The 12,113-nt window shown below is 43.3% G+C and overlaps 1 protein-coding gene across 1 annotated transcript in view; it reads left to right on the top strand.

Moving 5' to 3' along the window:
• Positions 1-991: 991 nt before the first annotated feature.
• sh3pxd2b (SH3 and PX domains 2B) overlaps positions 992-12,113 on the top strand; it is a 127,438-nt gene continuing 116,316 nt past the window's right edge. The window contains 2 exon segments of the mRNA XM_084320675.1: positions 992-1,587; positions 10,584-10,664. Of these exon segments, the coding sequence (XP_084176801.1) occupies positions 1,516-1,587; positions 10,584-10,664 (153 nt within the window). The 5' untranslated portion in view covers positions 992-1,515.

The raw sequence follows: 12,113 nt of genomic DNA on the forward strand, positions 1-12,113 counted from the left end.
GACACGACAGACGGTTAATCATGTTGTCATACAACTTGGCATATGCACCGCATACTGTATATGCCATGACGAATATTAAACGGTCTTGGTTTTTTTAGTAGCTCTAGTGTTTTTTCTTTTCTTTTCTAGAAACATTGCATTTGATTGAAGTTTTACCCTCTGGTTGATAACTAACTGGAGTACAAAATGTACTTGTGGGTGACAGTGACCAGTGATATTATTTATCATAACATATGTTTTATCCAATCAACATGACACTTTTTTTTCATTCATTTCATTCATTCATTCATTCACTTGCTCTGTAGTCATTAACCAAACATGTTGAGCCATTCTTAAATGAACCAATAGTGGGGGCCAAATGTCCCCCAATAATCATATCAACAGGGTAGGAGAAATGTTATGATCAGTATTATGCAATATTAAGTGTTTTTGTGAGTGTGGCCTATGATAATATCACTTATGACTCATGTGATTTGTAGGCCAAATCAAGACACTTGGTACAGGCCTACCTGTTTAAAACACACGATATGCAGATTTACTCTCACACTACTTCACTTACTGATAGACGAAAGGGTATTATGGCATTTTCTGGCAAATAAAATACAAAAAAAGCTGCCTACTGGAGCTTTACGGGGGGGGGGGGGGGTGAATGACAACACAAACCAATGCTGCCTATTATTACTAAGCTATGAGCACATCACTACTAAAATAGTTGTCAGTGTCCAAATAAAAATGTCCTTGGCATATCATTAGGCTATTATTTATTACTACAGGAGGCCCATATACAGTATCTTACATCTGGATGATGTTGTGTCCCCATCAGTCAAGGGGGGGTTATAGGTGGTCCATGAAGACCATGGGACCTGGAGCTACTTGTTGTGGTGAGAGTAGGTGAGCTAGGATAGGCTGGGAATTTGGTTGGAGCCGGATGAGAGACACCGCAAGAGGGAAAAAAGAAGAACTGATTCATGGCTTCCAAAAGAAGTAGGTGGTCCATGTAGAAAGCAAGGCGTACGATTCGCTCTCTTTTCAGGATACTTTTTTCCTTTTCGGTGTGTGTGTGAATTCGATCACCGGGGGGGGGAATATGATCATTGTTCAATGACCCTCCCACCTCCTCCATACAGTGTCGAGGCTGATCGCATAGAAGTGAAGAAGAGGAGTGGACGACACAATCGAGGAAGAAGGGGAACAAGTTTGGCTACAAAAACCGCTTGATCCTATTTCGGAAATATATATATACTAATAATATACATATGGTGCAGCCTGAAAAGACGCGCAGATGTAAACGCCTCCGAAAAGACGCACTTATTATTTTTGAGCGATGAATCGGTGCGGGACGGGATATAAAGCTGTTTGGATTTAGATCGCCAGTTGTCGCATTCACAATTCTACTGAGTCTCGGTATATAAACTTTTTTCTCCAGTTGTGGGTTTAATCGTTTGTCATACAATAAAACAACAACAACCAGGCCTTTTGTTGAGACGGAGACGCACAGAGGAGGACGGACTGATCATGCCACGGCGGACCGTGCACGAAGTAACTGTGCAAGACGTCCAGAAGCGGAGGAACCCCAATAAACACTATGTAAGTCAACAAGTTGACAGCTCATCATTATGTATTTCAAGTTTCAAGTTTTATTTCCCACTATAATGTACATTACAGTGAAATGCTTGGTTCTGCATGAGCCCCCCCCTGAGAGTGTGCTTCATACAGTAAAAGGTAAAAAAAAGAATAAAGGCCAAACACTATACAAAATATATACAAACTAAAGTACAACCTAAAGAAGTACAAATCAAAACTGAGTTACCACTTCGAGCGCACTTCTTTTCCCCCTCATCGAATGACTCTTATTCCCTTATTATTCCTGGCTATCGGGGGGAAAGTAAAAACAAAGGGGGACGTATCAAATTACATTTTACAACAGTTGAAATGGGCCAGCGTTCAGATTTTATTGAAGAGTTCACGGATGTTTTCAGGTCATTGTTTCAACGTTTTATGATCAAGTCTACTATATTACTAGGATACAGCATCTGGAATAACGGGACATAGGGCCAGATTGTATGCTGTGTGCAGATGTTTTCAGGTCATTGTTTTGTTTTCAGGTCATTGTTTCAACGTTTTATGCTCAAGACTACTAGTCTATATTACTAGGATACAGACTCTGGAATAACGGGACATAGGCCAGATTGTATGCTGTGTGCAGCTGAAGTTATAATTATTGTATATTGGGGTGCTGAAATGAAGCCGGACAATCGCCATCTATGATCTGACTTCATTATTACCCCTCTGACTTGTGTTGTGTCTACTCTACACATAGCCTAAATATGGATTCAGGGACAGATCATCGGATGGGGTAGGGAAAATGACTGCCTGCCTAAAACCAGCCCCTGTCCTCATGTGACGTCCCATATATCTGCCAGCAACATATAGTCTAAAAGTAACTTCACCAGCTATATCTAAAGGTCACTTTAGGCTATATAAGTAACTTTGACTCCTTTAAATAACCCAGTGCATATATGCTTTTCGTGGTTCTTGAAAGTGTGTTAGGCCAGCATAACATATAGGCTTATGCTGAAAAGAACAAAGGAAAGAAAAACTACATTTCTCAGGTATTATACGCACAAGTTGGCCTAAGTAGCCTGAGTTTGATCCCTTCTGTCCTTAGAGGAAGTGGGGTCACTATTGTGGGTCGTGATTGATTGATTGATTGAAAATTGTATTAACAGAATGCAGAATGGGTACAATACAGTACAGCTCAATCAATCACCAATCATCAATCCATTGTTGGAAGTGGTCCATATGGGACTTCTGGACCTGAGTAGGCCTGGCCTACAGTCTGTATAGCCCTCTGCAACATCTGGAGTGGCCTACACCCAGACAATTATGTCTATGACTAATGACTTTTATTGTGTAGTAACACTAGCCTGGTAGCTCATGGCTAGCGTTAGGCTATTACTGTTTCAGCTATACCATACTATGACACGTACAGGACAGCATTCTAATGGAGGCGAGTGTCACATGGCGCCCAGACTTTAGGATCCCATCCCTGCTCATTGGCCCATGTCATCAAAGGGACTGATCCAGATAGGCTGGCGGTCCCACCAGGGAATGTCCATGTCCCACAATGCTTGTCCAAACCGTGTGGACCACCGTTGGTGGGACAAATCATGGTTGAAGTTCAGATGGGGGGGAGGCCCAGGCCTGTCCTACCTTCAGGCAGTCCTATTTCGTCCGCCAGCTGTGACTTGTAATTGACCAGGAAATACCGTAGGCCGCACGCTTTGCGTGTCCGTTTCTGAGGTCATTGTTGGCACAGTGTAAACAAAACCTTGGAGACGTGTTTGAACAGGGAATGGCCTACTGACTGCTTTCAGGACAGAAGAGTATGTATTTATGGTATTTAGCCCAAATACCTTTAATATAGGACGGCTGAACTTGTGTTTTAGATTACATTCAAAATGTATTGTCATTATACAGCACAAGTACAATACAATGAAAAGACGTTTGGCATCCAACCAGAGTGCAAATGTAACAGTAAAGTGCAATAGTGGTATACAGTGTACAGGTGATTAAACTGGGTATAAAATATATAAATTAGTACTACTCTGTGTAATGCTAACCCGATCAGTTGTAATATGTATTATGTACAGTGATACAGGTATTTTTTTAAGCACGTGGCTTCAGGGGGAAACGTCATTTAATTTCTCTGTATGACTTGCACATAATGAGAAGCGACAATAAAGCTGACTTTGACTTTGACTTTAGTAAGGAGTACTGGTGATAGATCTTTAAGGCTTGTTTTTTTTGTATCAACATGTGCAAAACAATCATGCAGCCTGTAGAGAAATAGCACAGGCTTTAGCTTTACAACGGTCTAGACAGGTTCAAACGGGCACAGTCATTCATCCAGTCTTCATGTGCATTATAGGTGATAATGCTGCGATCAGGCCGTAACCATGACAACGTTTCAGTTGGTTTATGTCTGGCTTCCGTTTGGAAGCACCCATTTAGACCTAAACTGCTGCTAATAATGCATTATAAATGTATATAGCCTGTATTATACACATAAATGTGTTTCCCAGTTTCAATGGGTTAACTTAAGACAAACAGACAGACAGACAGACAAACAGACTGAAAAAGCGCAGAGAAATGTTTGTTGAGTTTTCTCCTTTATTGACAACCATTCCCTGCTCAGCCTGCTGTGTTGATGCATAATGCATGGCTTGTGAGAGAGACAAGACAAGAATGCCATAAAGACAAAGGCACTTTTCTCACGTTTGGTGCAAGTGGGAAAACAGTAGAGCCACATTCTAGGGCTGGGCGATAATCAAATATCACAATATCTTTTGGACCAAATACCTTGATGTCGATATTGCAAGAATATGGTATGGATGGATGACTACTGGTCTGTTTGAGACGGACATGACATCATCTCATCTAGGAAGAAGTGGGTGGGGCCACGGTCAAACTCTTATCAGCAGGTGGATGAGTTGGCTTTGTGTTTACTTTGCAATGCGTATGTGTGTGTGTGTGCATTCATCCGTGTATGTGTGTGAATTGATGACGGGGTTGATCTACCAACAGACTTCAGCGCTGTGAGTGTTATTGGTGAAGGACGTGCAGTTCTAGAGGTCCCGTGTCTCCACCATCTGTCCCTGTGTTTTCCGGTACAGTCAGTATGGTTCTGGTCCATGCTGGCTCCCAGTGTACTATACACACACGTAGACTAGGTGTTAAGACCTCAGACCATGAGAGGCCGTGCATTGTGTCCCTGGTAGGGGTGCTCCATTAGGGCAAAGATCATAATCACCATTATTTAGATTGATATTGAATTCACGATTAGCAAACACGATTACTCACTGATCTTTTGAGAACATTGTATGACCACGACTGAATTCTTTCTACCTTTCTTCCCGACCAAATGCCGCCTTTCTGTCATATTCTACAAGTTACCGAAGATGTTTCAAAACAACTGGAGAAGCGCCTCGTGGCTCCCTCCTCCCTCTCAACACGATGCTGAAACTACTGTTTGAGCTGGAGGGGCAGAGCGCACCACTGTGAAGGAAGGGTGCGCCGCATTTACAAACACAAGACAAAATGAGAGCAACATGGCATGCAGCACAATAATCGCTTCATCTCGATTATCTTGTTTTCATGATCGCAGGATGCCCAAATCATAATTGAAACTTGATTAATTGCCCAGCCCTAGTCCCTAGGTTGTTTGCTGTGTTGGTGGTAGGCACTAGGCAGGGAGCAAAAACAAAACGGCTCATACAACACAATAAACTATTGTATCAGTTTTGGGAATCTTATTTTGTGGTGGGTCTAACGGATATTTGTGGCCGACACAAATAGCCTGAAACTATCCTGTTTATGGGAAACACTGGCATTGAGGATAGATATGAGGAGTAGCGTTTCATTGGTCTGTGAATCTTTCATAGCTAAGGCTATAGGTAGTATGTATGGTGATTGTTTTCTTTTTTGACAAGCTATGGCAAAGTTGTTGCCCTTTGCTGGACCTGTCTGCTTTAAAATAGGCCTTGTAAGAGAGCAGTTGTTGATACCATATACTGAGGTCAGAACATTCCTATGACACCAACATTTGAAATGAATGAAATCACTCACGCTGTCCTAATAGGCCCACGTGATTTTGTAAGGGGCAGAAACCAAGCGGCTGTTGTACACTCGTCAGTGTCGAACTCTCAGACCAGCGGGTGTATGTCTTACAGTCCCTTCTGTACAAGCCCAAAAATCCATTAAAGCAGTTTGTCAAGCACACTGATAACAACACAATATTAATACAGTCGTTTTATTTTGAAGGGACCCCAATTGAATGTCCGGTGGCCCCACATGGGGTCCTAACCCCAAGGTTGGGAAAGCCTGTTGTAATCTTAGTTTAGAGAGGGATAATACCTCGAGTCGTACTCGTAAACAATTTTTTGCAGATAGGGAAAAAAGTTAAACAAAAAAAACGAAACAAAAGCAGGAAAGTCGGTCATTCAGAAAAGTACCTACTAAATACATTAGCCACGACAATCTAATCACTTCACTCCTTCATTACAATGTAGAGTGTATTATACTAGGCTGTAATGAACTCTGCCTCCCTCTGAGCTCCTACAGTGGACAGGCCATGGCCGGAGAGAGAGAGAGAGAGAGAGAGAGAGAGAGAGAGAGAGAGGCCTGAGAAAGCCTGGGAGTGAGGCCAAGAGAAGCATTCATCCAGACCTATGGTCCAGACACCAGGGAGTTTCCGATCACCTCCCTGCCTCTCCTCTCCTCCTCCAGGGAAAAAAAGCAACGTGTTTGTTAGAGTTGAGGGTGAGCCAACAGGCTGTGATGATTAAGCTAGATGACGACAGTGGGTTAGCCTAGATGTTTTAGGTTTATTAATCACTGTGCAAGGCTTTGATCATTGGCAAGGGGTGGGACAGACGAATGTGTAAAAGAGATAGATTTTTTTTTTTTTTAAACTTTGGGTAGTCTCTCGTAGCCATAGCTCTCTCCGGAGTCTCCACACTGTGTTAGCACTGTGCCGTCGCCCGAGAGAGGTCTGGCTGAACCTATTGTCATGCCAGTATAGGGGGGACAAACTCTCTGGCTTGTTTGTATTTCTTTAAACTAATCACAATCATCCTGGGCAGCGCTAAGCCCAGGATACAGCGACGGTGACCTTGCAAAATAGTGTTGCAGATAACGGAAGTGGAGGAGAATTCAGACTGAAATAGTCAACCAATAGCCAATGCTTATACCCACAGTCTCAGTCCTGTGATCCAGACTAATGGCAATGCTTATAGCCACAGTCTTGATTGATTGATTGATTGATTGAAAATTGTATTAACAGATTGCAGAATGGGTACAATACAGTATAGCTCAATACACACAATTGTTAAGGGGATGCAGACCAGAGAAAGACTTTCGTCTTGTTTACATCAGGGTCCCCCATTTTCAATTCATCATAACATATATGACATACATGACATACAGATAGACAGTACTGCTACATCTATACATTTATGACATACCAGATTTACAAATATAGTACTGTTTGTGATACAAAAAGAGCAACAAAAAAAAAGAAGAGAGATTACATTTGACGAAGAAACTGTACATTGGAGGAGGTGGGAGGGGGGGGGGGTTGGGTAGGTGGGGTGGGGTAGGTGGGGTGGGGTGGGGGGGGAACTGTACATTGGAGGTGGGTGGGTGGGGTGGGGGGTAGGGATGGGTACCTTTCACATTTGAACCGGTACCGGTACCTGTGAATCGATACCGGTACCCAACGGTACCTTTTTTCGGTACTTTAGTCTCAAGAAATGTAATTTACCTACCTCAGTCGTAAAAAAAAAATCCAAACTTCAAATAACTACAATTTCGACAGTTTTTGGCTTGTCATTGCTCCGACTGCTTTGTTGTTGAATCAAGTCAAATCCTAGGTAAGCATATATTGTGCGTGTGAACGTTGACATGAAAAAAAAAAAGTAAAAAAAAAAAGAAAAGTAAAATAATTTATTTTTTTTAATTTTTTTCGGTTTCTCACTTGATTCGATACTCGGTAGTACCGACGTGTTTCGGTTCGGTACCTCAAAAGTACCGAATTCGGTACCCATCCCTAGTGGGGGGGGGATGGGTAGGTGGGGTGGGCGTAACTGTTACATTGGATTATCGACACGACAACCTTACTTGGTCCAAGAAGAGGGTCTCGTCACTGTGTATTACTGGGTTAGGACATTTACTGTACATTGGAGGGGGTTGGGTTAGGCCATTTACAGGGGCCAGTTTCGAATTGCAGTCTCCCGTAGGTGCTCCTTGAGAGTGGTTTTAAAAGTGGGTAGTGATTCACATTCCTTTACAGCTTTGGGTAGGGCGTTCCACATTGATGTGGCATAATTGCTAAACGTGTTTAGTCCCTTGTTTGAGCCGAATCTGGGTTGAACATGATTTGTGGAGCTCCCTCTGGTGTTGTGGTCGTGGTATTCACTGACCTTTGGGAAGTATTTTGACATGTACATCGGTACCTTAGTCGTGTGGTGTATCTTGTAGACCAGGCCCATTGCAAGTTGCTGTAATCTGTCGTCTACTCTAAGCCATCCTAGGTAGTCAAAGTGGGCAGGGGTGAGGTGGGTTCTAGGAGTAAGGTCAAGCAGTAGTCTGACCAGTTTGTTTTGTGATGTTTGTAATTTTGTTTTTAGCGCCTTTGAGGTGCAAGCCCTTGAATGAGTGCTCCTGCCAGAGTCTTCAGGGTATTCTTGTTTACCAGAGAGGAGATCCGGTACAAGAATCTAGTTCGTTGGTTGACTTTTTTTTATTACATTGGATGCCATTTTGTCACAGGAAAGATTTGCCTCTAGGATGGAACCTAGGTATGTAATTTCATCTTTCCTTGTGACAATATTGTCACCCACTGTAACTGAGAAGCCGTCGGCCTTGCTGAGTTTGTTATTTGAACCTACATCTATACATTTATGACATACCAGATTTACAAATATAGTACTGTTTGTGATACAAAAAGAGCAACAAAAAAAAAGAAGAGAGATTACATTTGACGAAGAAACTGTACATTGGAGGAGGTGGGAGGGGGGGGGGGTTGGGTAGGTGGGGTGGGGTAGGTGGGGTGGGGTGGGGGGGGAACTGTACATTGGAGGTGGGTGGGTGGGGTGGGGGGTAGGGATGGGTACCTTTCACATTTGAACCGGTACCGGTACCTGTGAATCGATACCGGTACCCAACGGTACCTTTTTTCGGTACTTTAGTCTCAAGAAATGTAATTTACCTACCTCAGTCGTAAAAAAAAAATCCAAACTTCAAATAACTACAATTTCGACAGTTTTTGGCTTGTCATTGCTCCGACTGCTTTGTTGTTGAATCAAGTCAAATCCTAGGTAAGCATATATTGTGCGTGTGAACGTTGACATGAAAAAAAAAAAGTAAAAAAAAAAAGAAAAGTAAAATAATTTATTTTTTTTAATTTTTTTCGGTTTCTCACTTGATTCGATACTCGGTAGTACCGACGTGTTTCGGTTCGGTACCTCAAAAGTACCGAATTCGGTACCCATCCCTAGTGGGGGGGGGATGGGTAGGTGGGGTGGGCGTAACTGTTACATTGGATTATCGACACGACAACCTTACTTGGTCCAAGAAGAGGGTCTCGTCACTGTGTATTACTGGGTTAGGACATTTACTGTACATTGGAGGGGGTTGGGTTAGGCCATTTACAGGGGCCAGTTTCGAATTGCAGTCTCCCGTAGGTGCTCCTTGAGAGTGGTTTTAAAAGTGGGTAGTGATTCACATTCCTTTACAGCTTTGGGTAGGGCGTTCCACATTGATGTGGCATAATTGCTAAACGTGTTTAGTCCCTTGTTTGAGCCGAATCTGGGTTGAACATGATTTGTGGAGCTCCCTCTGGTGTTGTGGTCGTGGTATTCACTGACCTTTGGGAAGTATTTTGACATGTACATCGGTACCTTAGTCGTGTGGTGTATCTTGTAGACCAGGCCCATTGCAAGTTGCTGTAATCTGTCGTCTACTCTAAGCCATCCTAGGTAGTCAAAGTGGGCAGGGGTGAGGTGGGTTCTAGGAGTAAGGTCAAGCAGTAGTCTGACCAGTTTGTTTTGTGATGTTTGTAATTTTGTTTTTAGCGCCTTTGAGGTGCAAGCCCTTGAATGAGTGCTCCTGCCAGAGTCTTCAGGGTATTCTTGTTTACCAGAGAGGAGATCCGGTACAAGAATCTAGTTCGTTGGTTGACTTTTTTTTATTACATTGGATGCCATTTTGTCACAGGAAAGATTTGCCTCTAGGATGGAACCTAGGTATGTAATTTCATCTTTCCTTGTGACAATATTGTCACCCACTGTAACTGAGAAGCCGTCGGCCTTGCTGAGTTTGTTATTTGAACCGAAGAGAATGGACTCTGTTTTAATGATAGTTTGTTGTCAGCGAGCCAGGTGCAGATTTAGCCTAGTTCCGAGCTGAGGGTTTTTTCAACCTGTAAGGTGTAACCTTGGTAGCCTCTTTTGCTCCACAACATTTCCTTTTACCTTCAATAGTCCCTTCCACAAAGATCAGTCGCATCATATGATTTCATTCATAATTTCTAAAGCCAACCGCAAGGTAAAAGGAAAAAAGAACTGCATAGCGTGGTGACCTCCTCTCTCACAGGAGAGACCGTGGGCACGGCATGAGGAAGTGAGTTCACAGGGATCACTTGTTGTGCTTCAGGCAGGGAACAGATGACGATGACAGCGACAACCACAAGATGTGGTCAGAGGATGCGTACAGCGCGCTGCTCTCTCGCGTCGTCTTTGAGGCTCAAGTCACATGTTGAGTCAGAGTGCACGGCCCTATGGGGTTTTCATTAAACCATTGAAGTCGGACGGTTGTGGCGGTGCAGTCTGAATCGCATCCTGTTTCCCTTCATCATTCATTCAGAAAGCGCTTCCAGTTTTGGATGGATTTCAGGTGTGACTATTCATGATCAGTTACTCACTCTGCCTAGTAACATACAACGATCGCACCGATCAGACCCCGAAACGCAATGGCAATTCAAAAGGAGACGGGACCAATGTGTTTTGTGTTTTGTGTTTCAGGTTTACATCATCAAAGTGTCCTGGAGCGATGGCAGCACAGAGCTCATCTTCAGACGCTACAGCAAGTTCTTTGACCTGCAGGTGAGTGAGTGTGTGCATGTTGGCGTTCATGTGCATGCACGTTTGTGTTTGTGTGTTTTCCTGTGTGCGGGTGTGTGAGCTATGGGTTTGGTACAGTTTACAAAAATGCTCAATGAAGACACACAAGACTAAAAAGGAATTTGAGCAACACCACAGTTACATCAATCCAGCCTATTCAAAAGTAGTTTGTCATCATCACCACCCCAGGCATCTTTGTTGGAAAACCACAGGCGATGGTAATCAAATAACACCTGTGATCATAATGAAAGGAATGGCCGATGGGCGGTGTTGATGGCATTGTGCTACATTGGTAGGACATTGGGGGGCTTAGGACGTAGAGCGGTCGGCTGGTAATTGGAAAGGTTCCCGGTTTGATTCCAGCTCCGAAGTGTCCTTGAGCAAGTCACTTAACCCCTAACTGCTCCCGGTAAGCAGGTTGTCACCATGCATGGTTGCCTCCGTTATCGGTGTGTGAATGCAGTCCATCTACCATTTATGGTAGGACATTTGTCATGAGAATACTCTGAATACAGTCCCACACACCCAGAGCTGGTGACAAACCCCATCCACACCTCCCCTGTGTACCTTACATTAACACTCATTACTGTGCATGAGAGAAGAATCTGCAAAGGCCCCAACTGGGTTCATAGGGAAATGGTGGCGAATGTGGATTTCAAGCGACGACCACAGAAATGTCTGACTCGGTGCCTTAACGTCACGCTGGCGTTGAGTTGCACAAGGAGGGAATCTCATCAGTATCCTGGTTGCAGTTCCTCTTTCCAATGCAGTGGATCCTAGCAGAGTCTGTAGCCGTCTATATTTAGAGAGCATGGGTTTGAGAACAGCCTCTTACAGTAAAGCGCAAAACTTAATTTAAGACGCAGTCACAGAATTAGAACGGATAAACGGGTCCTGTTGCACCAGCTGTGCGCGAGTTCAGACTTAGGCCGGTTATAACGTAAAGTCGTACTACATTGTGATTTGCGTGTTACTAAAATGAAAGCGGTTCCACCACAGAGATAAGTTACAATGTAACTCTAAGCAACAGCTGAGTGGTTATACACATGCCCCTAGGGTAGGTGTAAATCATACGATGTCACAGAATAGACCTATATCAAACCCGCCCTCTTTTCTTAATCCTCCAATCACAACTGCAGCTTGCAGAGTTTGATCAACTACTCAATTTCAGTAGATGATTCAGTTACATACTAATTAGTAGAAACTAAGCCTCGAGTGTCGACTTTACATCCTAAACGTGCGCATAGGTGGTCCAACCTGGTGCTGGAGTATTACGGTAATCTCCTTTGGTTCACTATAGGATGGCTGCCAAGAATTAGGATAACGTTGTCATGGAAATCAGTATTGTTTCAGTGTATGAGATTTAGTATAATTGTCAAATTCAAAGTTGGAATGTTCATATTCAATTGCCACTAGAATGTTCATCCAAAC

This window comes from Notolepis coatsorum (genome assembly GCF_963971535.1).
Source record: "Notolepis coatsorum genome assembly, chromosome: 8".
Classification (NCBI taxonomy): Eukaryota; Metazoa; Chordata; class Actinopteri; order Aulopiformes; family Paralepididae; genus Notolepis; species Notolepis coatsorum.